Source organism: Mobula hypostoma, chromosome 5 (genome assembly GCF_963921235.1).
Source record: "Mobula hypostoma chromosome 5, sMobHyp1.1, whole genome shotgun sequence".
Taxonomy (NCBI): domain Eukaryota; kingdom Metazoa; phylum Chordata; class Chondrichthyes; order Myliobatiformes; family Myliobatidae; genus Mobula; species Mobula hypostoma.
The window spans coordinates 5165969-5191159 of NC_086101.1; the positions used below are offsets into that span (position 1 = coordinate 5165969).

Below are 25191 nucleotides of genomic sequence, written 5' to 3' on the forward strand. Positions count from 1 at the left end.
ACCAGTCAGCTCATTGACACACCAACTCAAGAGATTCTGCAGACGCTAGAAATCTTCAACAACATACAGAGACACAGAGACCCCCCCCCCACACACACACACACACACAGTCACTCTCACACACACACACACACACACACACACACGGTCACTCTCACACACACACACACACACACACACACACACACACCCCCACACACACACACACACACCCCCCACACACACACACACACACACACCCCCACACACACACACACACACACCCACACACACACACACACACACACACACACACAGTCACTCTCACACAGTCACTCTCACACACACACACACACACACACACAGTCACTCTCACACAGTCACTCTCACACACACACACACACACACACACACACACACACAGTCACTCTCACACAGTCACTCTCACACACACACACACACACACACACACACACACAGTCACTCTCACACAGTCACTCTCACACACTCACACACACACACACACACACACACACACTCACACACACACACACACACCCCCCCACACACACACACACACACACAGTCACTCTCACACACACACACACACACACACAGTCACTCTCACACAGTCACTCTCACACACTCACACACACACACACACACACACTCACACACACACACACACACCCCCACACACACACACACACACACACACACAGAGTCACTCTCACACAGTCACTCTCACACACACACACACACACACACACACACACACACACACTCTCTCACACACACACACACACACACACACACACAGTCACTCTCACACACTCACATAAAGACATACAGTCCACTTGATCCATGCCTCTTATCATCTTGTACACTTCTATCAAGTTGCCTTTTATCTTCCTTCATGCCAAAGAGAAACTTCCCATCTCACTCAAAATACCAATAACACTTGGCTGTTTCATCCATCTGCTTGTCTAAGAATCTGCTGAATTAATGTACGATGGGTGGCTTCCGGTCACCGGCAAAGCCTCTTACTACGTTTCCATTGTCTGTTTCAGCGGACGCGGTAGGAGCAGAGAGATCAGGTGAGCTCAGTGGAGGATTTTGTCACCAGTGCTGTTGTGTTGGTTTTGCACAGTCTCATCTGTTACCCTCTGCAGTTTCAACATTCAGGTTCCTGGGCATCGTTCTATTGCAGGACCTCATGTTGGTTCCTTAATGTTGTCAGAGCCGGCTTGGGGGTGGGTGGGGAGGAGGTGGGGGTTAGGATTAGGGTTGTGGGGGTGGGAAGGAGGTCGGGGCTAGGGTTGGCATTGTGGGCGTGGGGGTTGGGGTGGGTGAGGAGGAGGTGGGGGGGTTGGGGTGGGTGGGGAAGAGGTCGGGGTTAGGGTTGGGGAGGTGGGGGGTAGGGGTGGGCGGGGAGGAGGTAGAGGGACAGCCAATAATCGCACAAATAGTAAAAAAAAGTTTTTAAAAAACACATGAACCATGAACTGCAGATTCGAGTTGCTGGAAGTGAGACTCTTAGCTTTTTCCTGCATGAGTGTTGTTGTATCAGCTAATCCTGGCCTGTTTGTTACAATCATTACATTGTCTCCTGTTTTTGTTTGCTCAGAGCTTGAGAAACTTCGCAAGAAATTTGGTAAGTGAATATTCCCAGTGCTCTCCACTCACTGGGATTGACATCTCATCACTGAATTTTTTTTACATTATGAAGACATGCAGTCCTCTTTTATTGTCATTTAGTAATGCATGCATTAAGAAATGATACAATATTTATGCCAGTCACTTTAAATGCCGGTCACAAAGTGAACAGGGCTGCTAATACTATTGTGGATAGAAGTCAGTACAGGCCCTTCGGCCCACAGTGTTGTGCTGACCTTTTAACCTACTCTGAGATCAATCTAACCCTACCTTCCTACATAACCCTCACTTTCTATCATCCGTGAGCCTAATAAGATTTTCTTAAATGTTCCTACATGCCTGCCTCTACCACCACCGCTGACTGTGCGTAACACACACTCTTCTGTTTTTTAAAAAAAACTGACCTCCGACATCTCCACCCTATACTTTCCTCCAGCTGCCTTAAATGTATGCCCCCTCATATTAGCCGTTTCCGCCCTGGGAAAAGTTTCCAGCTTTCCACTTTATCTTTGCCTCTTATCTTGTACATCTCCGTTAAGTCCCCTCTTATTCTCCTTCACTCCAGAGAGAAAAGTCCTGGCTTGCACGACATATCCCCAGCATCCTGGTATCTATCATTTGTACCCTGTCTGAAGTATCCACTTCATCGCTATACCAGGGCGATCAGAACTAACAGCAATACTCCCTCTGGTCTAACCAAAGTTTTATAGAACTGCAACATTACTTCATGGCTCTCGAACCCAGTCCCCAGACTATTGAAGGCCAACGCACCGTACAGCTTCTTAACCACCCTGTCAATTTGAATAGCAACTTTGAGGGATCTGTGGACGTGGACCCCAAGGTCCCTCTGTTCCTCCACACTGCAAGGAATCCTGTATTCTGCCTTCAAGTTCGACCTTCCAAAGTGAATCACTTCACTCTTCTAACCTTATGATAGCCTGTGATATACCCTGGTGTGCACGAACTGTGGGGAATCTTGCTGGATGTTGGGATTTGGGACTAAAAGGTGTTTCGCATCTGTTCTTTTTGTGTTTTACAGAGGAGGAAAACAATGCAATCACAGCTGGTACGTGCTGAGTTGTTCACAGGTTAACTACGCGGTCCCGCGTTTTGCGACGATGAGAGGTTGTAGGTGAATGTGCGATGGATACCCTGACTGGGCCTCACTAAAACAATCTCCCCACGAGGATATTAGCCACTCCCCTCAGTGTAGGATTGGCCTGGGGACTCCAGCTCTGCTTTCTCCTCAGGGTTTACTCCTGAAGCCTTCCCTGTGAATAGGTATAACTGCAAGGCAGGGGAGGTTTGAGATTAGAGGTTTCCTTCTCCTAGATCAGCTGAAAACCTTGTCCGAAGAGTCCTGTCCTGTCCTGCCCGAGGCAACCGGTTTTCAGGTGCTAGTAATCCACGAATGTCCACTATCCTGTCAGTAGAAACGTTCTGCCGGGCTTAGTAGCTATGTCATAAGTGACTTGGTTGTCAGAGGCTATTTCAGATGCATGACTTTGGGAGCAGTTAATACTTATTTATTCATTGATTTATTTATCTAGCTATTTATTGACCTACTGAGATACAGCACAGGATAGGCCCTTCCGGCCCTTTGATCCCCACCACCCAGCAACCCCTGATTTAATCCGAGCCTGACCATGGGACAAGTTACAATGACCAATTAACCTGCCAACTGGTATATCTTTGGACTGTGGGAGGAAACTGGAGCACCCAGAGAAACACACAGAGATGGGGAAAACGTACAAACTCCTTACAGGCAGTGGTGGGAATTGATCCTAGGTCACCTGTACTGTAAAGCATTGTGCTGATGATTACACTACCGTACCACCCAACAGGCAGCGGGAGCTTATCCCACTATCTCCCCTGGCTGGGACAACCTTAAGGAACAGATTGCACGGTAGTGCTACAGCAGAACAACAAATTTCACAATGTATTTATTTTTCAGTCCATTATGTCCCCAGTCTTGCTGTCATCGGCAAATTTGCTTATCCAGTTGACCACGCCATCGTGCAGGTGGTGTGACCACTTCTGTCTATAGTGCTCTGTTTTCCTCATTCTCAACTGCTCCCCCCCCCCGCAGTTGATCCGCGCTCTGAAAAACCAGTTGTGAACAGATTGACGACCTTTTTGCTAATGATTGTTTCCGTTGCAGATTACAAGAAGCTCCAGACCGAGTTTGGTGAGTGTGGAATCAGAAGACGCCTTTGTTCAGTTAGTTTGTCTCGCTCCTGGTTGGGTTATATTCCTCAGCCTTGCTCGTCGCTGTTGGCCAAGTGCTTGTCTGGCTGTTAGGCACCACTCGAGGCACTCGTGCTGGGATTTAGTTACACAGACATCACTCCAGCCTTTTCAAGTGTTCCATGCAGTTCATCCTTCAGTAAGATGACTGGCAAATCCTCTAATCTCCATAGCACAGTCCCACGACGCTGTGCTGACCTTTTAACCTGCTGCAAGGTCAATCTAGACCAGGGGTTCCCGACCTGGGGTCCACAGACCCCTCAGTTAATGGTCGGGATCCATGGCATATAAAGGTTGGGAAGCCCTTATCTTGTCTTTCCCTCCCACATAACCCTCCATTTTTCTATCATCCATGTACCCACCTAAGAGTCTGTTAAATGTCCCTAATGTATCTGCCTCTACCACTCCTGGCAGAGATTTCCATGCACACAGAACTCTGTGTACCTCTGACATCTCTCCCCCGCCCCCCCCAACCAATACTTTCCTCCAAACACCTTAAAATTATCCCCCCTCGTATTAGCCATTTCCACACTGGGAAAGAGTCTTTGGCTGTCCACTCTATCGATGCCTCTGATCAATTTATATACCTCTTTCAAGTCCCCTCTCATCCTCCTCCACTCCAAGGAGAAAAACCCAAGCTCGTTCAACCTACATCTGTTTAGATAAAGCAGATTAATAGATTTTCGAAGGGCACTGCGTAGAGCCAACTGCAGACACGAGAGACCGGTGATACTGGATTTAGCAGCAACACACACAAAGCAAAGGTGGAACTCAGCAGGTCAGGCAGCACCTACGGAATAAAAAAGGGTTTGGACCCGAAATATTATCTGGCCTTTACCTTCCGTAGAGCCAATTGATGGCCAGAGAATGTAATTGCACTGTAAAAGCATAAGACCATAACATGTAGTAGTAGAATCAGGCCGTTCGGCCCATCAAGTCTGTTCCACCATTTCATCATGCCTATCAGCCCCAATCTCCTGTCTTCTCTCCATATCCCTTCATGCCCTGACAGATCAAGAACCTGTTAACCTCTGCTTTAAATATACCCAATGACTTGGCCTCCACAGTCGTCTGTGTCAATAAATTCCACAGAATCACTGCTCTCTGGCCAAATAAATTCTTCTCCATCTCTGTTCTAAAGTGGATGTCTCCCTCTATTCTGAGGCTGTGTCCTCTGATCGTGGGCTCTCCCACCATGGGAAACGTCCTCCCCACAGCCACCCTGCTGAGGCCTTCCACCATTTCAATGAGGCCCCTCCTCATTCTTCTGAGTTCCAGTGAGTGTAAGCAAGTGAGTAAGAGTTAATTAAAGATCAACTCTACAGTCCCATATCCATTGAAGCCCAGTGAAATCTGTCACTTATCAACATTATCCAACGTGGTCCGCGGATTGTGTTAGGGGCAGTCCACAAGTGTCTTCGTGCTTCTGGCGCCAATATGCATGCCCACCGCTCAAAGTTCAAAGTCAATTTATTATCAAAGTACATATCTGTCACCATATACAACCCTGAGATTCATTTCCTTGTGGGCATTTTGGTAAATCTAAGAACACAATAGAATCAATGAATGACCACACCCAACAGAATGGACAAACAACCAATGTGCAAAAGACGACAAACTGTGCAAATAATAAGCAAATAAACAAAAAATATCGAGAACATGAGATGAAGAGTCCTTGAAAGTGAGTCCATAGGTTGTGGGAACAGCTCAGTGATGGGCTGGGTGAGGTTATCCCCTCTGGTTCAGGGGGATAGTCGAGGGCATAACTGTTCCTGACCCTGGTGGTGTGGGTCCTGGGGCTCCTGTACCTCCTGCCTGATGGTGGCAGCAGTGAGACGAGAGCGTGTCCTGGGTGGTGGTTCCTGATGGTTGAGGAGTAATGACTGTTCCTGAACCTGGTGGTGTGGGTCCTGGGGCTCCTGTATCTCCTGCCTGATGGTGGCAGCAGTGAGACGAGAGCCTGGCCTGGGTGGTGGGGATCCTTGGCAATGGATGCTGCTTTCCTGCCACCGTGCTCTGTGTAGATGTGATCAGTGATGGGGAGCTCGAAGTCCAATTATATGCTCAAAGTCCAGTTGATAAATGCCTGCTGTAAAGGTACTCCATGCTGGGAATAAACCAGAGCACCCGGAGGAAACCCACATGGTCACGGGACAACAGAAAAACTCCTGACAGACACTGGCGGGAATTGAACCCCGGTTGCTCGTTTCTGGCACTGTGAAGTGTTACACTATCGGGCATGACACAAAGCCACTAAGATGTCATGGCAAAATTAATCGGGAGATGTTAGAGTTGTAGAAAACTACAGCACAGCAACAGGCCCTTCAGTCCATCTATTATGTGCTGAACCATTTAAACTGCCTAGTCTCAAAAGGGGATAATTTCACTCAACTTCACTTGCCCGGTCGTTGAATAGTTCACTTTCAAGGACTCTGCATGTCATGATCTCAATATTTATTGCTTATTTGTCTATTATAATTAATGTTTATTTTTGTATTTACACAGTTTTTGCTGCCTTCTGTACTTACTCTGGTTGAATGCCCAAGTTGGGCAGTTTTTCATTGATTCTGTTACGGCTGCTATTCTATAGACTTATTGAGTATGCCTACAAGAAAATGAATCTCAAGGTTGTGTATGGTGACATATATATTAAAATTAACTTTGAAATTTGAACTTTAACCTGCAGCTGGACCATAGTCCTCCATACTCCTCCAATCCATGTACCTATCCAAACTTCTCCTAGATGCCAAATTGGAAATCACACCCACCACTTGTACTGGCAGCTCGTTCCACAGTCTCCCCACCCTCTGAGTGAAGAAGTTTCCCCTCACCTTCCCCTTAAACATTTCACCTTTCACCCTTAACCCCTGACCTCTATTTCTTGCCTCAGCCAACCTCAGAGGAAAATGGCTGCTTGTGTTTACCCTATCTATATTGCTATCAAATCTCCCCTCAGTTAGATTGAGGATTTACGGTGATGAATGTGGAGGTTGTATTTTTTGTTAAATGTTTTTGAGATAACTTGGTCTCTCTGGGAATATTTCATTGAAAAATTAAAGTTCTATGTTTGAATTAATTTTCTCTTTTCATTTCAGAACAATGGAGACCCCTTGTCACATCAGGTACGTCAGGCTGGTGGAGGAATGTGCCAGGATTAATCATGAACCTGATCTCTCACCCACAGAGTCTGAGAACAATACCACACAGAAACTGGCCCTTCGGCCCATCTAGTCAATGCAGCCTGGCAATCTGAGTTATGATGCTCCTGTACCACCTCCCTGACGGCAGTGGGTCAAGGAGATAGTGGGATGGGTGGTGGGGATCGTCAACAATGCTTTGGGCCCTTTGTCTACAATGCTTCTGATAAATGGCACAAATAGGGGGGAGTGAGACCCCAGTGATCCACTGACTTCAAAGTATTTTTGAACATTTTGCACAGTAAATAGAAAGGAAGATAGAAAATAAATAGAGCACCACAGCCCAGAAAGAGGCCCTTCGGCCCATCTAGTCCATGGCAAACTATTAATCTGACTAGTGCCACTGACCTGCACCCAGACCATGGCACACCATACCCCTCCCATTCCTGTATCTATCCAAATTTCATTTAAATGTTGAAATCTCAAACCGGTATTCACCACTCCCGCGAGCAGCTCATTCCACACTCTCACCACCGTATAACTCAGGTCCTCAATTCCCAGCTTTATCCTTGGAAGTTTGGTTGGGGCTCCTTCAATCTTACTGATAATTTTCCTGTAAGTAGTGACCAGAACAGTGCACAAACTCCAAATTGTTACTGTGCAAGTTTGCACGTTTGTGCAATGTCTCTGCCCCATCCCTGTCACAGGGGCAAGAGGAGTATAGCAAAAATAATCAGTCTTGCTGACAGGATGGTGGTAAACGACCATCTCACTCAATCAGGAGCACACACACTGGGCCTTGTAGATATGGGAATTAAGGAAATCGAGGATTTGGAGGCTTAGTAAAGTAAAATGGTGCTCATATAATAGTGTTAACTTCCGGAGAATTCTTACCACTCTCACCCCCTCTCCTTTTTTACATTGAGGTAATGGTGCAAGTCTACTATTAAGGATTACAGAACGCAGCAGAGAATTGGACAGCAGAGCAAAGGATACCCTACTTTACTAATCCCATTTGCCCACATCCCTCCAGGCCTTTCCTACTCCATTGTCTGTCCAAATTGCTGAAGGTTGTCACAGCTGCGGGAGGTAGTGGGGATGAGATCCCACGACCTATTAAATACTCTCAATGATGAGCGTCTCAAATAGCCTGTGATGGCCGAGTCCCGCTCCTGGCCACCACCTCTACTAATACCAAGGGAGTTGTGTCGACTGCCAGAAGGGCAAAGGCGGGTTACTGGTGCCTGAAATCCAGTCACTCTGGGCAGGCGAGGCACGTCGGCTGTGGGTGGCAGCTCATCTAGAAGGAACTCTCTGATCTCAAACCTCCGCTGCCTTTTTATGCAACATACATCAAAGTTGCTGGTGAACGCAGCAGGCCAGGCAGCTGCGTTCACCAGCAACTTTGATGTATGTTGCTTGAATTTCCAGCATCTGCAGAATTCCTGTTGTTTGCGTTTAAATTCACTACCTGACCAGTATCATTTTCCAGTGGTCCGGTATCAACTCTCACCTCCCTTTTACTCTTTATATAACTGAAAAAACTTTTTGGTATCCTGCTTTATATTATTGTCTAGTTTGCCCTCAAATTTTATCTTTACCCTTCTTATAGCTTTTTTAGTTGCCTTTTGTTGGATTCTTATTCACTTTTGCTACCTCTCCTTGGCTTTTATGTAGTCCTTAAGTTCCCTTGTCAGCCATGGTTACCTACCACTGCCATTTGAGAACTACTTCCTCCGTGGGACATATCTGCCCTGCGCCTTGTGAACTATTCCCAGAAACTTCAGCCATCTCTGCTCTGCCATCATCCCCGCCAGTATCCTCCTCCAGTTCAGTTGGACAAGCTCCTCTCTCATGCAGGATCCCACACTTGATGCAGGATTTATCCTGAAGGATCCCACGCACCCTGCTCATGGGCTGTTTGTCCTACTAAATATCTTCAATATTTAATATTGTAATTCAGGGAGTGTGGAACGCAGAACCAAATATCGCTGTGATGATTGTCCGTTCTAGTACCAATTGTTTGGCGACTATAAAGTATAACCTTAAAGTAAAAGTACTCCCATCAGGCATGGCATCCACATCAGGACCACCAGACCCCAAAATAGTTACTTCCCCAGGCAGTAAGGCTGATCAACACCCCCACCCACTAACTTGACCACTACTTTATTATTTCTTGTCAGTCACCTTAGCCCTTAATCCTGTACCTGGCATCCTTTATGGACATACAATTAGTCTGTGCACAGTATTTAAGCTATTTCATGTACGGGTATTTTTTGTGTGTTGTTTTAGTATTATTATTGTGTTCTTTGGTTTTTTTTTGGTGCTGTGTTGGAACCGGAGTAACAATTATTTTGTTCTCCTTTACATTTGTGTACTGTAAATTAAACAGTCTGAAATCATGAGGTTAAATAAAAGGGAATGGGGCACGATCTCATTGATTGGCAACACAGCAGGGATCAAGTGGCCTTCCCAGCTTCTGAATTTCATGTGAAAATAATTTCAGTAAGACTGTCTCGTATCTTTATTCCACTTTCCCAGCATTACCCATCGTTCTCATCCTGGCTTTATCCATGTTCCCCATAACCCCCGCCTCTCTATCTTAAGCCCTCCGACTTCGCTTCATATGATTACACGACTTGCTTGAAAGAGATTTCCCAATGATCTGAGGGCGTTTCCCAGTCTTAAACCACCTGCCCCTTATCTTGAGACCATCATCCTGAGGCTTATAAGTCAAGTAGTCACTTTTTATTGTCATTTCGACCATAATTGCTGGTACAGTACACAGTAAAAACGAGACAACGTTTTTCAGGACCATGGTGCTACATGTAACCCTGTTACATAACAAAACCACGTTAGCATATTATACACAATATGCTGGAGAAAGTCAGCAAGTCAGATAGCATCTACTTCAGTGACTGTGGTTTGATGTTTTATATCCTGTGGGTTTTGCCCATTGTTTGCCGTTTGCATGATTTGTTGTTTTTTTCTGTGTTGAGTGTCTGATGTTTAGTTTGAACGGGTTCCATGCTGTTTTTTTTTGTTTCGAGGCTATCTGTGACAAATTTCAGGGTTGTATACTGAATGCATACTTTGATTATAAATGTAGTTTGAACTTTAAACTTCACCACGATGTAACTGGCCACTTTCCTAACTTTGACCTTACTGAAATTACGATTACCTATGATTGCCCACAGATCCCTAGCTCTTTGGAAGTGGGGTGTTAGTTTCTCTTTTTAATTCTTTGTGCCTCACGTCTTCTATTTCTTTTTCCAGAATGGAACAGGATGCGAAGTCACGCAGGTAAGACCATTGGGGAATGAAGTGCACTTGCCAAACATGCCACTGATCTTTCCCTCCGTACTGAGGCATTAGCTCCTGGTGTCGGAGCAATGCTGGCAGGCTGCCCTTTATCCTCTGTTACCTTTGATTACAGGGAGTTGTGTTGCCTTCAGATCAATCAGGTAGTCTTTCATAAATTCCGTAAGTTTTCTTTATTAAGTAAGTACTGGAAAGTAACTGATCTCAAGGTAGTGGCTGGTAACATCTGGCAGGTTTCTTACACAGAGTGCTGGGTGCGTGGAACACCCTGCCAGTACAGGGCATGCTGGAGGCAGATACATTCAGGGTAACTGGGCTGAGAAGTGGCAGATGGAGTTCAACCCAGATAAGTATGAGGTGGTTCATTTTGGTAGGTCAAATATGATGGCAGAATATAGTATTAATGGTAAGACTCTTGGCAGTGTGGAGGATCAGAGGGATCTTGGGGTCCAAGTCCATAGGACACTCAAAGCTGCTGCGCAGGTTGACTCTGTGGTTAAGAAGGCATACGGTGTATTGGCCTTCATCAATCGTGGGATTGAGTTTAAGAGCCGAGAGGTAATGTTGCAGCTATATAGGACCCTGGTCAGACCCCACTTGGAGTACTGTGCTCAGTTCTGGTCACCTCACTACAGGAAGGATGTGGAAACCATAGAAAGGGTGCAGAGGAGATCTACAAGGATGTTGCCTGGATTGGGGAGCATGCCTTATGAGAATAGGTTGAGTGAACTTGGCTTTTTCTCTTTGGAGCGACGGAGGATGAGAGGTGACCTGTTAGAGGTGTATAAGATGATGAGAGGCATTGATCGTGTGGGTAGTCAGAGGCTTTTTCCCAGGGCTGAAATGGTTGCCACAAGAGGACACAGGTTTAAGGTGCTGGGGAGTAGGTACAGAGATGTCAGGGGTAAGTTTTTCACTCAGAGAGTGGTGAGTGTGTGGAATGGGCTGCTGGCAACGGTGGTGGAGGTGGATATGATGGGGTCTTTTAAGAGACATTTAGATAGGTCCTTGGAACTTAGTATAATAGAGAGCTATAGGTAAGCCTAGTAATTTCTAAGGTAGGGACATGTTCGGCACAACTTTGTGGGCCAAAGGGCCTGTATTGTGCTGTAGGTTTCCTATGTTTCTATTTGAGAAACTGATAGGCACATGGACAATGGAAAAATGGAGTGTTGTGCGGAAGGGAAGGATTAGATATACCTTAAGAGAAGGTTAAAATACCAGCACAATATTCTGCTGTACTGTTCGATGTATCATTCCCTCCACAGCACCTGGATGGTACTGGTTTTAATCTCTCTGCACCGGTTTCTTGGGCAGAGCTTAGGAAGTTGACCCGACTGTGGCATGGTGACAATGCTCACATATGAGGAAAGGCAAAATTCAAACTTCAAATAAATTTATTATCAAAAGTAGATATGTGTAACCATATACTACCTCGAGATTCATTTCCTGCAGACATTCACAGGAGAAAAGAAATACAATAGAATTTATGAAAATTATACATAAGGGAAGACTGACATGACCAGTGTACAAAAGAGTAAGTTTAGAACATGGAGGAATGTCCTACCATTCACTGTTTAGGTTTTACACAGTAAAGCACTCACAGAGCACTCTAACTGGTTCCGTCGCTGTCTGGTGTGGAAGTTCTACCGAACAGGATCTGAAAATTGTAAGCTCAGCCAGTTCCATCGTGGGCACTGGCCTCCCCGGTATTGAGGACATCTTTGAAAGGCAATGCCTCAAAAAAGCAGCATCCATCATTGCAGACCCCCCTCACCCAGGACGTGCCCTCTTCTCACTGCTACCATCAGGGAGGAGGTACAGGAGCCTGAAGACACACACTCAATGATTCAGGGACAGCTCCTTCCCCTCTGCCATCAGGTTTCTGAATGGACAATGAACACTTACCTCAGTAGTGTTGTTCCCTCTCTATTTGCACTAATTATATATACTTATCGTAATTTATAATTTTTATTATTATGTATTGCAATGTACTGCTGCCACGTCACAACAAATTTCACAACATATGCTAGTGATGTTGATGGAGATTTACTCTGGTTTATGGAACTGGCAGGTTAGAGTGTCTGAGTCTCAGGTCTGAAGCCTCCTGATGTGGAAGGCAGTGAATTTCGGGAAGTCTCCAACCCCAGAAGGTTGTGGTTGCTAAGTCACATAATACAGTCAAGGTGGAATTGACTGTCTGGGAAGTGGAGGATATAGGGTCTGGATAGATGGACTTTGGGTCAGGGATAGCAGTTAGTGAGATGCTTTACAATGCCAGCAACCCAGTTCAGTCCCTGCTGCTGCCTGTAAGGGTTTAGTACGTTCTCCCTGTGACCAGATGCTTTGGTTTCCTCCCACATTCCGATTCCGAAGCAGTTCCCGAGGAGACATCGGATTGCGCAGAATTAGGCACTTGGCAAGATCCAGTAAAAAGAAGCTAGCTTTAAGCGGAGCGGGCGTTGTGTTAAGTGGGTCAGTGTTTGAGTCACCTGAGGCTTTGGCTCATCAAGGCCGGTGAGGAGAGGCGTAGGCTCTAGGTGGTTCTTTTTCATTATTTATTCTGTCTTACTGTACATAAGGATGTCAGGCAGGGTACTGGAACACTCCTCTTGTGGGATCTGGGAAGGCAGGGAGCCCTCCAGTCTCCCTGACGACTACATCCGTGAGAAGTACATCCAGCTGCAGCTTCTAACAAACCACATTAAAGAGTTAGAGCTGGAACTGGATGAATTCTGGATCGTTCAGGAGGCTGAGTGGGTGACAGATAGGACATAGAAGGAGATAGTTACACCCACAGTGCAGGACACAGATAAATAGGTGACTGTCACGTTGGGAGAAAAGGGGTAGGCAGCCAGTGTAGAGTACCTCTGTGGCCATTGTGCTGTTGTATCTGTTGGAGGGGGTGGAATGACCGAGCAGAGGAAAGTCACAGCAGTCAGGTCTCTGGCACTGATTTGGGCTCTGTGGCTCTGAAGTGAAGAGGGGAGATGAGGCAACCTGTGTTGATAGGGGATTCATTGGTTAGAGAACAGAAAGGAGGTTTTGTGAATGAGAACGAGATTCCTGGGTGCCAGGGTCGGGGACAGCTCGGATGAAGTCAACAGCATACTTGCGCGGTAGGGTGAGTAGCCAGAGGTGGTTGTCCACATTGGTACCAATGACCTGGATCGAAGGCTTGAGTTCAGAGTTAGGTGCTAAATTAAAGGACAGGATCTCCAGATTGCTACCCGTCCCACTATTGATGTCAGGCTGACTGGTCTATAATTTCCTGCAAACACGAGGAAATCTGCAGATGCTGGAAATTCAAGCAACACACACAAAATGCTGGTGGAACGCAGCAGGCCAGGCAACATCTACAGGAAGAGGTACAGTCGACATTTCGGGCCGAGACGCTTCGTCAGGACTAACTGAAAGAAGAGATAGTCAGATATTTCCTCCTCTACTGTCCAGAGATATGTCAATCCACGGCCTCCTCTACTGTCAAGACGAAGCCACACTCAGGTTGGAGGAACAACACCTTATATTCCATCTGGGTAGCCTCCAACCTGATGGCATGAACACTGACTTCTCTAACTTCCGCTAATGCCCCACCTTCCCCTCGTACCCCATCCCTTATTTATTAATTTTTTAGTTTTTTTTTGCTTTTTTTCTCTCTCTGTCCCTCTCACATTGACTCCTTGCCTGCTCTCCATCTTCCTCTGGCGCTCCCCTCCCCCTCTCTTTCTTCCTGGGCCTCCTGTCCCACGATCCTCTCGTATCCCCTTTGCCTATCACCTGTCCAGCTCTTGGCTCCATCCCTCCCCCTCCTGTCTTCTCCTGTCATTTTGGATCTCCCCCTCCCCCTCCCACTTTCAAATCTCTTACTAACTCTTCCTTCAGTTAGTCCTGACGAAGGGTCTCGTCCCGAAACGTCGACTGTACTTCTACCTATAGATGCTGCCTGGCCTGCTGCGTTCCACCAGCATTTTGTGTGTGTTGCTATAATTTCCTGACTTATTCTCAGAGCTTTTCTTATACAACAGAACAACATTAGCTGTCTTCCAATCCCACAGCACCTCTCCCATGGCTTAAGGTGTTTTAAATATCTCTGCTAAGGTCATTTCAGATTCTGCACTAGTCTCCCATAGGGTCTGAGGGAACACCCTGTCAGGCCCTGGGCACTTTTCTACCCTAAATTGCCTCAAGACAGAAACACCACCTCCTGTGTGATCTGTAGAGGGTTCATGACTTTGCCTCACTTCTATAGACCCTGTGCCTGTCTCCCAAGTAAATACAGATGCAAAAAAAAATCCATTTTAGATTCTACCCCCCCCCCAATCTCTTTCAGCTCCATACATGGATTGCCACTCTGATCTTCCAAAGGATCAGTTTTGTCTTCTGCTATCCTTGTGCTCTTAATGTATCTGCAGAACCCCTTACGATTCTCCTTCACCTTGTCTGCTGGAGCAACCTGATGCCTTCTTTTAGTCCCCCCTGATTTCCTTCTGAAATGTTCCCATGCATTTCTTATACTCCTCAAGTACCTGATTTGTTCCTACCTGCCTGTACCAGCAAAGCACTTCCTTTTTCTTAACCAGGGCCTCGGTATCTCTCGAAAACCAATGTTCTCTAAACCTGTAATCCTTGCCTTTTATTCTGACAGGAACATACAAACTCTGTGCTCCCAAGATTTTACTTCTGAAGGCTTACCAAGTCTTACCAAGAACACCTTTGCCAGAAAACAGCCTGTCCCCAATCCACACTTGCCAGATCCTTTCTGATCGTTGAGGTGTGCCAGTGTTGATCGTAGAACATAGAACATTGAATAGTACAGCACAGTACAGGCCCTTCGGCTCACAATGTTGTGCCGACCCTCAAACCCTGCCTCCCATATAACCCCCGACCTTAAATTCCTCCATATACCTGTCTAGTAGTCTCTTAAACTTCACTAGTGTATCTGCCTCCACCACTGACTCAGGCAGTGCATTCCACGCACCAACCACCCTCTGAGTGAAAAACCTTCCTCTAATATCCCCCTTGAACTTCCCACCCCTTACCTTAAAGCAAGAAGGAGTTGTTACTTTCAATCTACACAGACTGTGGTCTCCCGGTGAGGAAGTCAGGGATCCATTTGGTCAAGAATGGTCAGTCGCCTGACATTCAAGATGAGGTAGTAAGTTGGATTAGACATTTGCTTTGTGGCAGAAGCCAGAGAGTGGTAGGAAACGGTTGCTTCTCTGGATGGTAGGCCTGTGATTGTGGTGCGCACAAGGATCAGTGTTGGGACTGTTGTTTGTCATCTGCAGTACCTCAGCAGTCTGGATGATAACGTAGTGAACTGAATGAACAGATTGGCGGATGACACCAAGATGAGGGTGTGGTGGACAGCGAGGAAGACAGTGCTTGCAGTTGGATCTGGATCAGCTGGAAAAATGGAGATGGAATTTACTGTAGACGTGTGAGGTGTTGCACTTTAGGAGGACCAAGCAGGGTAGGATTTGCACTGTGAGCGTTGGGGCACTGAGGAGTGCAGTAGAAAAGAGGGATCTGGGAATGCAGATCCATAATTCCTTGAAACTGGTGATCCAGGTAGATAGAGTCGTAAAGAAAGCTTTTGACGCATTCCCATTCAACCCCATTTACCTATCTTCTTGCCATATCCTTTGATGTCCTGACCGATCAGGAAATGATCAACCAACACCTTAAATATACCCCTGGACTTAGCCTTTGCTGCTGTCTGTGGCAGAGCATTCCACAGATTCACTAATCTCTGGCTAAAAGAAACTCCTCCTTACCTCTATTCTAAAAGGTCGCCCCTCAATCTTGAGGCTATGCCTTCTGGTTCTGGATACCACCACCATAGGAAACATCCTCTCCGCATCCACCTTATCTCATCCTTTCAGCATCCGGAAGGTTTCAATGAGATCCCCCCGCTGCATTCTTCTAAATTCCAGTGAGAACAGGCCCAAACCTGGCAGATGCTGTTCATGTGTTAACCCCTTCATTCCCAAAATCATCCTGGTGAACCTCCTGTGGACTCTCTCCAATGACAACACATCCTTTCCGAGATATGGGGCCCAAAACTGTTGACAGTACTCCAAATGTGGCCTTGTAAAGGCTCAGCATTATCTCCTTGCTTTTATATTCTATTCCCCTTGAAATAAATACCAACATTGGATTTGTCGTCTTTACCACAGACTCAACCTGTTAATTAACCTTATGTCAGTTTAAGACGTTGGTGAGGCCTAATTTGGCGTATTGAGTGCAGTTTTGGTCACCTACCTACTGGAAAGGTGTAACCAAAGGTGAACGATTGCAGAGAAAATTTACAAGGATGTTTCTGGACTGGAGGACTTGAGGTACAGGCAAAGGTGAATAGGTCAGCAGGATTCTATTCCCTAAAGCATAGACGGCTGAGGGGAGCAACACACACAAAACGCTGGAGGAACTTCACAGGTCAGGCAGGTCCTGCTGAGGAGTCTCGGCCCCGAAATATCGACTGTACTCGCTTCCAGAGATGCTGCCTGTTCCTTGCTGAGTTCCTCCAGCATTTTGTGTGTGTTGTTTGGATTTCCAGCAGCTGCAGATTTTCTCTTGATTTGTGATAAGATTGAGGAGAGATTTGATAAGATGTTTGCAAAAGCATGAGGGTGTCGAGAAAGTAAAGCCAAGCAGGCTATTTCTACTGAGGTTGGATGCATCTACATTAGAGGTGAAGGGTGAAAGATGAAATGTTTAAGGGGTATATGATTTGGTCACCAAATTACAGGAAGGATATAAATAAGGTTGAAAGAGTGCAGAGAAGGTTTACAAGGTTGTTGCCAGGACTTGAGAAACTCAGTTACAGAGAAAGGTTGAATAGGTTAGGACTTTATTCCCTGGAGCGTAGAAGAATGAGGGGAGATTTGACAGAGGTATATAAAATTATGATGGGTATAGATAGAGTGAATGCAAGCAGGCTTTTTCCACTGAGGCAAGGGGAGAAAGAAACCAGAGGACATGGGTTAAGGGTGAGGGGGGAAAAGTTTAAAGGAAACATTAGGTGGGGCTTCTTCACACAGAGAGTGGTGGGAGTATGGAATGAGCTGCCAGATGAGGTGGTAAATGCGGGTTCTTTTTTAACATTTGAGAATAAATTGGACAGATACATGGATGGGAAGTGTATGGAGGGATATGGTCCGTGTGCAGGTCAGTGGGACTAGGCAGAAAATGGTTCGGCACAGCCAAGAAGGGCCAAAGGGCCTGTTTCTGTGCTGTAGTTTCTATGGTTTCTATGAGGAGGAAGTTTATCACTCAGATGGTGGTGAGAGTATGGAATGATCTGCCTGTGTAACGGGTTGATTTCAGTGTTGAAGAGAAGTTTAGATAGGTACATGGACGGGAGGAGTATGGTGTGCTGTAGTCCAGGTGCAGGTGGATGGGTGGAAAGGTCTCTTTCTGTGCTGTAGCATTCTATGACTCTATGACAAACAAGGCTAAACTCTTTCTGAAGATGGGTAAAGGAAGAACAATGGTTTTAAGTGGATGGTGGAACAAGGGGTTGAATAGAAGTGACCTTCCATTAATTTGTTCTCTCCTAGTTGTTGTGTGTCCAGATCCAAATACCGCTTGCCCAAGCCTGGAGGTGTCTTCAACGATGATCAGCGCGAGAGCCGGACCGCCCTTGACTGTTCCCAAGCTCCCAGAGCGATTTGACTCTGCTCTGTATGTGCTGGGGACGGAGGGTTTTGTGACGGGTGCCTACTTCTGGGAGGTTGAGGTCGCCTCGAAGAACTACTGGGACATCGGTGTGGTCCTCGAATCGGTCCAGCGGAAAGGCCTGCCCAACCTGTCTACCAGCAATGGCTTCTGGACCTTTGGCCGAGACGGGGAGATATACGCAGTCAGTGATAAGAATCACTCCAACATTTCAATGGAAACGAGGCCGACAAAGATCGCAGTGTTTCTGGACCTGGGGGCTAGGAAGTTGTCCTTCTACAATGCTGACACTATGTTCCACCTCCACACATTCAACACCACTTTCTCAGGCAAAGTCTACCCGTTCTTCTCACCTGGATGGAGTGAACCACCTCTGATCATTTGCCCCATTAACAGCTAGCCAACAGCGTCCATCCACATTGTCGAGAACTGGTTGCTAAAAATTTGCATTTGCTTTAACGTAATGATGGAAATTGAGTATTTGGATAACAGAATGACTGTTTATATGTAACGCTCATATATGTCCGGGGGAATCCCATCCAGCACCTACCTCAACACTTCCTGCGGAGTCGGTCGCTGCACCACTACCGCCCGGATCAATCCCAAACATCAATCATCAGCCAGCACACCCAGTACGTTTTACCAAGTACACTTTATAGATATTACTAAGTCTATGACATTAATATAAATTCGATACCGAAAAGGAAGTAATGGGAAAAAAAAAGAGGCGCCAGACTTATCAAAGTCCAAGTTCTTCGCGCACAACCGTTGGAGCTCAATCGGTTCCTGCCGACCACCCGGATCCTGTCGACTCACGGCTCAGGACCACCCGGAGTGATGGACTGGAGCCTTCCGCACGTCCGTCGTCCTCCCCGTCTCTCGTCCAACTCCCCGCCAAAAACCCCGTCCACAGTCATATGAGACAGCATTATCATCCGAAAAAAGATACATGAACGATACATGACTAATAGCACCCTGCTATCTGTATTAAATGTCTAGCTAGAGACTTCCTCAGCATTTAACCTAACAAAGAAGCATTCCCAAGTATAACATAACAAAGAAGCCATTTTAAATTTAACATACGAAAAAGAAAGGCCCTGTACATATAATTCTAAGAGAAGGAATTACCATGGATTCCAGTAATTGGGGCCATTAGTTGATCCTGAGAGCTGAAGGATAATTAGAACATAGAAAGCAACAACACATTACAGGTCTGTCATTTTTGTACCATCCGTGTTATTATTGTTAATGGGGACAGCCACAGGGGTGCTCTCCTCTACCTACCCTTCCCTCTTCTGACGGTCATGAAACGAGAAAATTGCTGATGTTTATTTGGGAGATGGTGGCAATTAATTGGGTCAGGAGACTTTTGCCAAACAAGTTCTAACTAGTATCAGTTCTGCACTTACGTGGTTATAAGACACTCCACCATGTTTTGAACAAACAGATCTTAAGCCGTGTCAGTTATGTGTGTTTGTTCAAAAAGCAGTGATTTTTGATAGCTGGCAATAATAAGCAGCTAGACAATTCAGAACTGTTTTACTGACAGCAGCTTCAAGTGTCCAGATTTGGAGATGCCAGGATAAAACCCGTGATGAGAATGAAATTATTTCACTAATTCAACCAGTTCGGAACTGTGAATAATTTGAAGATAATAACAATCATCTTGAAGGTTACAATGAAAAAGTAGATTTGGAAGATGCTATTGTCAAAAGTATCGCATGAAGGCTGTCATACAGTAATGGAGTACTATTGGTAGTGTTCTGTGTATTTCATTTAAATACATAGATTGTCTTTTTATGCCTTTTTAACTACTTCAATGAAACTTCGGCTAACTGGGGCTGCCACTGATACAGAGCAAAATGTACTGGTCCCATTCTGTCCCAATTCAGTGGAATCAAGTGTACTTAAATTTGATATTTTATTTGTTGCTTGTATATGCTACCATTGCCTTTTTAAAATCAGTATATTGTTGGATTTAAAAACGTAAATGTAAATGCTGGAAATTCAAGCAACACACATCAAAGTTGCTGGTGAATGCAGTCTTGATGAAGGGTCTCGGCCCGAAACGCCGACTGTACCTCTTCCTAGAGATGCTGCCTGGCCTGCTGCGTTCACCAGCAACTTTGATGTGTGTATCTTGTTGGATATTGTTTTTAAACATAAGTTTACGGTGCTGATTGCATCGTCTGTGAATTTGTGTATATATATATATTTTGTTATGAATACACTAACCTCTTTTAAAAAAAGAAATCTTCCTCTGTCCCTTTATCCTGAGCCTTCTGTTGTGTCTATTCTGAACACTTTGATGCCCTGTATTTAATTCCTGTTGTTTGGGTGAACTGGAGGAAAATTAGTTGAAAAGTTGGTTACGGACACGAGGAAGTCTGCAGATGCTGGAAATTCACACAGAGTGCTGGAGGAACTGAGCAGGCCGGGCAGCGTCTATGGAAAAGAGTAAACTGTCGATGCTTGGGGCCGAGACCTTCAGCAGGGTGAGGCGGTTAGCACAATGATATTACAGCTTGGGGTGTTGGAAGTTTGGAGTTCAGTTCCAGTGTTACTGTGTATTTAATATTTCAGTAATATTCGAGCAGTCTTGTGTATATATTGATTAAGCATTCTTCATTTAAATAATAATGAGCTATATGTAAAAATATGTAAATTGTATATGTCATCACACTACCTCGTGATAGGGGCATACGAGTATAACAGGAGTCCTCTGTGAGAAGTTTGTACATCCTTCGCGTAGGTTTCCTCCAGATGCTTCAGTTTCCTCCCACAGTCCAAAGACGTAGGGGTTAGGAGGGTCATTGTCATCGTAAATTGTCCTGTCGTTAGGCCAAGTAGTTTGCTGGTTGGTCGTGGCTGGCTGGGCTGGAGGATCCTGTTCTGCACTGTATCTCTTCAGTATCTACATAAGGTGAAGTAAGACCCTGGCCACTCTATTAGGTACATCTGTACAACTGCTCATTAAAGCAACTACCAATCATGTGGCAGCAACTCAAAGCACGCCGACATGGTCAAGAGGTTCAGTTCAGACTGGGGACGAAATGTGATCTAAGTCACTGTGGCATGGAATGATTGTTGGTGCCAGATGGGCAGTTTGAGTAACTACTGATCTCCTGGGATTTTCACACACAACAGTCTCTAGAGTTTACAGAGACCGGTGCGGGAAATACAAAAAAAAACCCAGTGACTGGCAGTCCTGTGGGTGGAAACCCCTTGTTAATAGACAATAGACAATAGGTGCAGGAGTAGGCCATTCAGCCCTTTGAGCCAGCACCGCCATTCACTGTGATCATGGCTGATCATCCACAATCAGTATCCAGTTCCTGCCTTATCCCCATAACCTTTGATTCCACTATCTTTAAGAGCTCTATCCATCTCTTTCTTGAAAGCATCCAGAGACTTGGCCTCCACAGCCTTCTGGGGCAGAGCACTCCATATATCCACCACTCTCTGGGTGAGAAAGTTTTTCCTCAACTCCGTTCTAAATGGCCTACCTCTAATTCTTAAACTGTGGCCTCTGGTTCTGGACTCACCCATCAGCGGGAACATGCTTCCTGCCTCCAGCATGTCCAATTCCTTAATAATCTTATATGTTTCAATAAGATCCCCTCTCAGCCTTCTAAATTGCAGAGTATACAAGCCCAGTAGCTCCAATCTTTCAACATATGACAGTCCCGCCATCCCGGGAATTAACCTTGTGAACCTACGCTGCACTCCCTCAATAGCAAGAATGTCCTTCCTCAAATTTGGAGACCAAAACTGCACACAGTACTCCAGGTGTGGTCTCAGCAGGGCCCTGTACAGCTGCAGAAGGACCTCTTTGCTCTGATACTCAATTCCCCTTGTTATGAAGCCCAGCATGCCATTAGCTTTCTTCACTGCCTGCTGTACTTGCATGCTTGCTTTCAGTGACTGATGTACAAGAACACCTAGATCTCGTTGTACTTCCCCTTTTTGTAACTTGACTCCATTTAGATAATAATGGGAGAGCTCGGAGGAGAATGGCCAGACTGGTTCAAGCTGACAGTAACTGGAATAACTACACGTGACAACTGTGGTGTGCAGGAGAGAATCTCAACGCGCAGGTCGAACTCTGAAGTGGATGGGTTACAGTGGCAGAAGAAAGTGGATAAGTAGGCAACTGGGTGTATAAGGTATGAGTGGACACACAGCTCACAGAGAAAAGATGTGCTGGTATCAGAGAGAGTCCAGAGGAAGCTCACAAGGATGATTCTGGGAATGAAAGGGTTATCATATGAGGAACGTTTGATGGCTCTGGGGCTGTGCTCGCTGGAATTCAGAAGGATGAGGGGGGATCTCATTTAATGTTGAAAGGCCTAGACAGAGTAGATGTGGGAAGGATGTTTCCCATGGTGGGAGAGTCCGGGACAAGAGGGCACAGCCTCAGGATAGAGGGGCACCCTTTCAAAACAGAGATGCGGAGAAATTTCTTTCGCCAATGGGTGGTGAATTTGTGGAATTTGTTGCCACATGCAGCTGTAGAGGCCAGGTCGTTGGGTGTATTTAAGGCAGAGATTGATAGGTTCTTGAATGGACACAGCATCAAAGAAGGCCAGGAACAGGGGTTGAGGATAAGAGAAAAAGGATCAGCCATGATTGAATGGCGGAGCAGACTCGATGGGCCAGATGGCCTAATTCTGCTCCTATGTCTTATAGTCTTATTAACATCGGTGCCGAGTTCGACACGGCAAAAGGCTTACCTCACTGCAGGAACACTGTGCATTCGGGGTAGAGATAGAGGGGGAAAGTAGATCAGGAATACTGACGGAACAATGGAAACTTTGTTGCAGGAGGTACCAAATAAAGTGGCCACGGAGTGTAACTTTCGTTGTTTGGGGAAATTCAAAATCCGTGAAAATAAACGTCCACACTACGCCGGATAATTTTGAAAACGCCGGTTTCGAGTAAAAACGACAGGCGTCCACACTAAGCGTTTTTCAAAATATCTCCGTCCACATGGGCGGATATTTGGACGAATCTCCTCCTACTGGGCAGGAGGACTTAAAACTAAAAAAAACAAATACTGGAGCGTATGGAGGCAACCGACAGGGAGTTCATGGACAGTATGACCTGGCTGATGACGAACATTGAAAAACTGACTAACTCTGTCGCATTAATAAAGCACCTTGTTAAATGTATGAAACGTCTGCATCAGTGTTATCTTGTATTTCCATACAATGTTACATTAGGCTGTTACACATCTATTGTCAGAGAAGTACTTGCATAAATAGGTAAACCACCTTCATACAAGCAAAGGCAGAAAACAGGGCAAAGGGAGTATACTTATTTATTCAGTAAGCTATGGGTCAAAGTATTTGGTGAGTACATTTCTAACCCTTCTGGCTTCAGTCTCGTTGCCGTCTGTTCTGAAATTGTTAGATTCTGCAAAGCGCAGAATCAAATATCGCTGTGCTGATTGTACGCTCTGGTATCAATTGTTTGGCGACAGTAAAGTAGTGATAATAATAAAAAGAAGAAAACAATGAAATGCCGCGTTGTCACCACCTGTTCCAGCACGCCGTGACAGCGGTTCTGAAAAGCTCCGGTGTAAGGAGCTCCCATGCAACAGCATGACTATGGCCGGCCTCTTCTCCTGTCAAATACCCTTGCACTCCACTGGCTGAGAGCAACACACACAAAATGCTGGAGGAACTCAGCAGGTCAAGCAGCATCTATGGAAATGAATAAACAGTCCCTGTTTTGAGTCGAGACCCTTCATCAATACTGGAAAGGAAAGGAGACAATCCCAGAATAAGAATTTGCGGACAGGGGAAGGAGGACAAGCTAGCAGGTGACACACAGCAACATGCTGGAGGAACTCAGCAGGCCAGGCAGCATCTATTTAAAAGAGTACAGTTGTTGTTTTGGGCTGAGACCCTTCAGCAGGCGGTACTCTTTTCCATGGATGCTGCCTGGCCTGCTGAGTTCCTCCAGCATTTTGTGTGTGTGTGTTGCTTGGATTTCCAGCATCTGCCGATTTTTTTTGCTAGTTCAAGCTAACAGGTGGGTGGTGTTGAAGTGAGAAGCTGGGAGTTGACAGGTGGAAGAGGTAAAGGGCTGAAGAAGAAAGAATCTGACAGGAGAGGAGAGTGGACGATGGGAGAAAGGGAAGAAGGTGATAGGCAGGTGAGAAGAAGGGGGAAGGGTGAGGAGAAAAAATACCTGGTTGGAGAAATCGATGGCCATGCCATCAGGTTGCAGACTAGGCAGAATATGAGGTGTTGTTCCTGTACGGAGTTTCTTCTCTTGTGTTACTGCGTAGTCTAATTAAAATGGCTTCTTTGTTATGTTAACTGCTGAGAAAGTCCTCCCACTAGTAGTTTGTTTGGATCATGTTACTGATAAGAGGATGAACAAACCAATTGGGATAGATGTTATTCTTTCTGTGTGTCTGTTTGTTAGTGCGATGTGTGGGTTTTTTGGAGAGAAGGCGGGAGAGAGAGAGAGAGAGACAGAGGATGGACCAGGTGCTGTGAGTCGGCTAATGGGGTCGGACCCCGAGCAGGAGTCCGAGGTCCAGGGTGTTCAGTGAGGAGAGGGGACGGGGATGGACTCGTGTGGAGCGTCTGGTCGACCACCGTTGTTGGTCCCAGGCGGCAGGTCGAGGTGGTCTGAGGGGATCACAGAGTGAAGAAGAAGGGTCCTGAGCTCCAACTGTTTGTGCATGAAGAGATTGAACTTTGATAAGTGTGGCGCCTTTTATTTTCCTTTTTTATTTTATTCTCTATTAATTATATAGTTTCAGTAATATCTATAAACTGTAAATCATTTAATTGCATCTGGTGTATTGTCTGTTATTTGGCAGGGTGGGGTACCTCACACAGCATCCACGCAAACTAATTACCCAGTTTGGTGGGGCTGAGGGCTGCTTCCCTAGACGACAGCGAGCTGAGCGACCCCGAGGCTTGCCAGGGGGGCTACACTCCTCTCAGACCTGGCTCGTTTTTCATGATGGTTCTATGAACAGCTTTGACATTGATTTAATACACCTTTCAATAAATCAGCTGTAAAACAAAATGCTTCTGAATGTTCCTCCGTGCTAGATAATCTGGAAAGTTTGAAGTAGATTATTATCACCATATACTACCTTGAGAGTTCGTTTTCCTGCAGGCATTCACGGTAGAACAAAAACATACAA

The 25191-nt window shown here is 45.8% G+C and overlaps 1 protein-coding gene across 3 annotated transcripts in view; it reads left to right on the forward strand.

Moving 5' to 3' along the window:
- Positions 1–23797, forward strand: part of LOC134346521 (butyrophilin subfamily 2 member A1-like) — a 52018-nt gene extending 28221 nt beyond the window's left edge. For 2 of the 3 annotated variants that reach the window (XM_063047930.1, XM_063047931.1), the window contains 7 exons: positions 1050–1076; positions 1607–1633; positions 2675–2701; positions 3797–3823; positions 6978–7004; positions 10296–10322; positions 17903–23797. In XM_063047930.1, the coding sequence (XP_062904000.1) occupies positions 1050–1076; positions 1607–1633; positions 2675–2701; positions 3797–3823; positions 6978–7004; positions 10296–10322; positions 17903–18420 (680 nt within the window). In that variant the 3' untranslated portion in view covers positions 18421–23797. The remainder of the gene's footprint in view (positions 1–1049; positions 1077–1606; positions 1634–2674; positions 2702–3796; positions 3824–6977; positions 7005–10295; positions 10323–17902) is intronic. The other variant, XR_010017941.1, reaches the window with a different exon arrangement.
- Positions 23798–25191: the final 1394 nt, after the last annotated feature.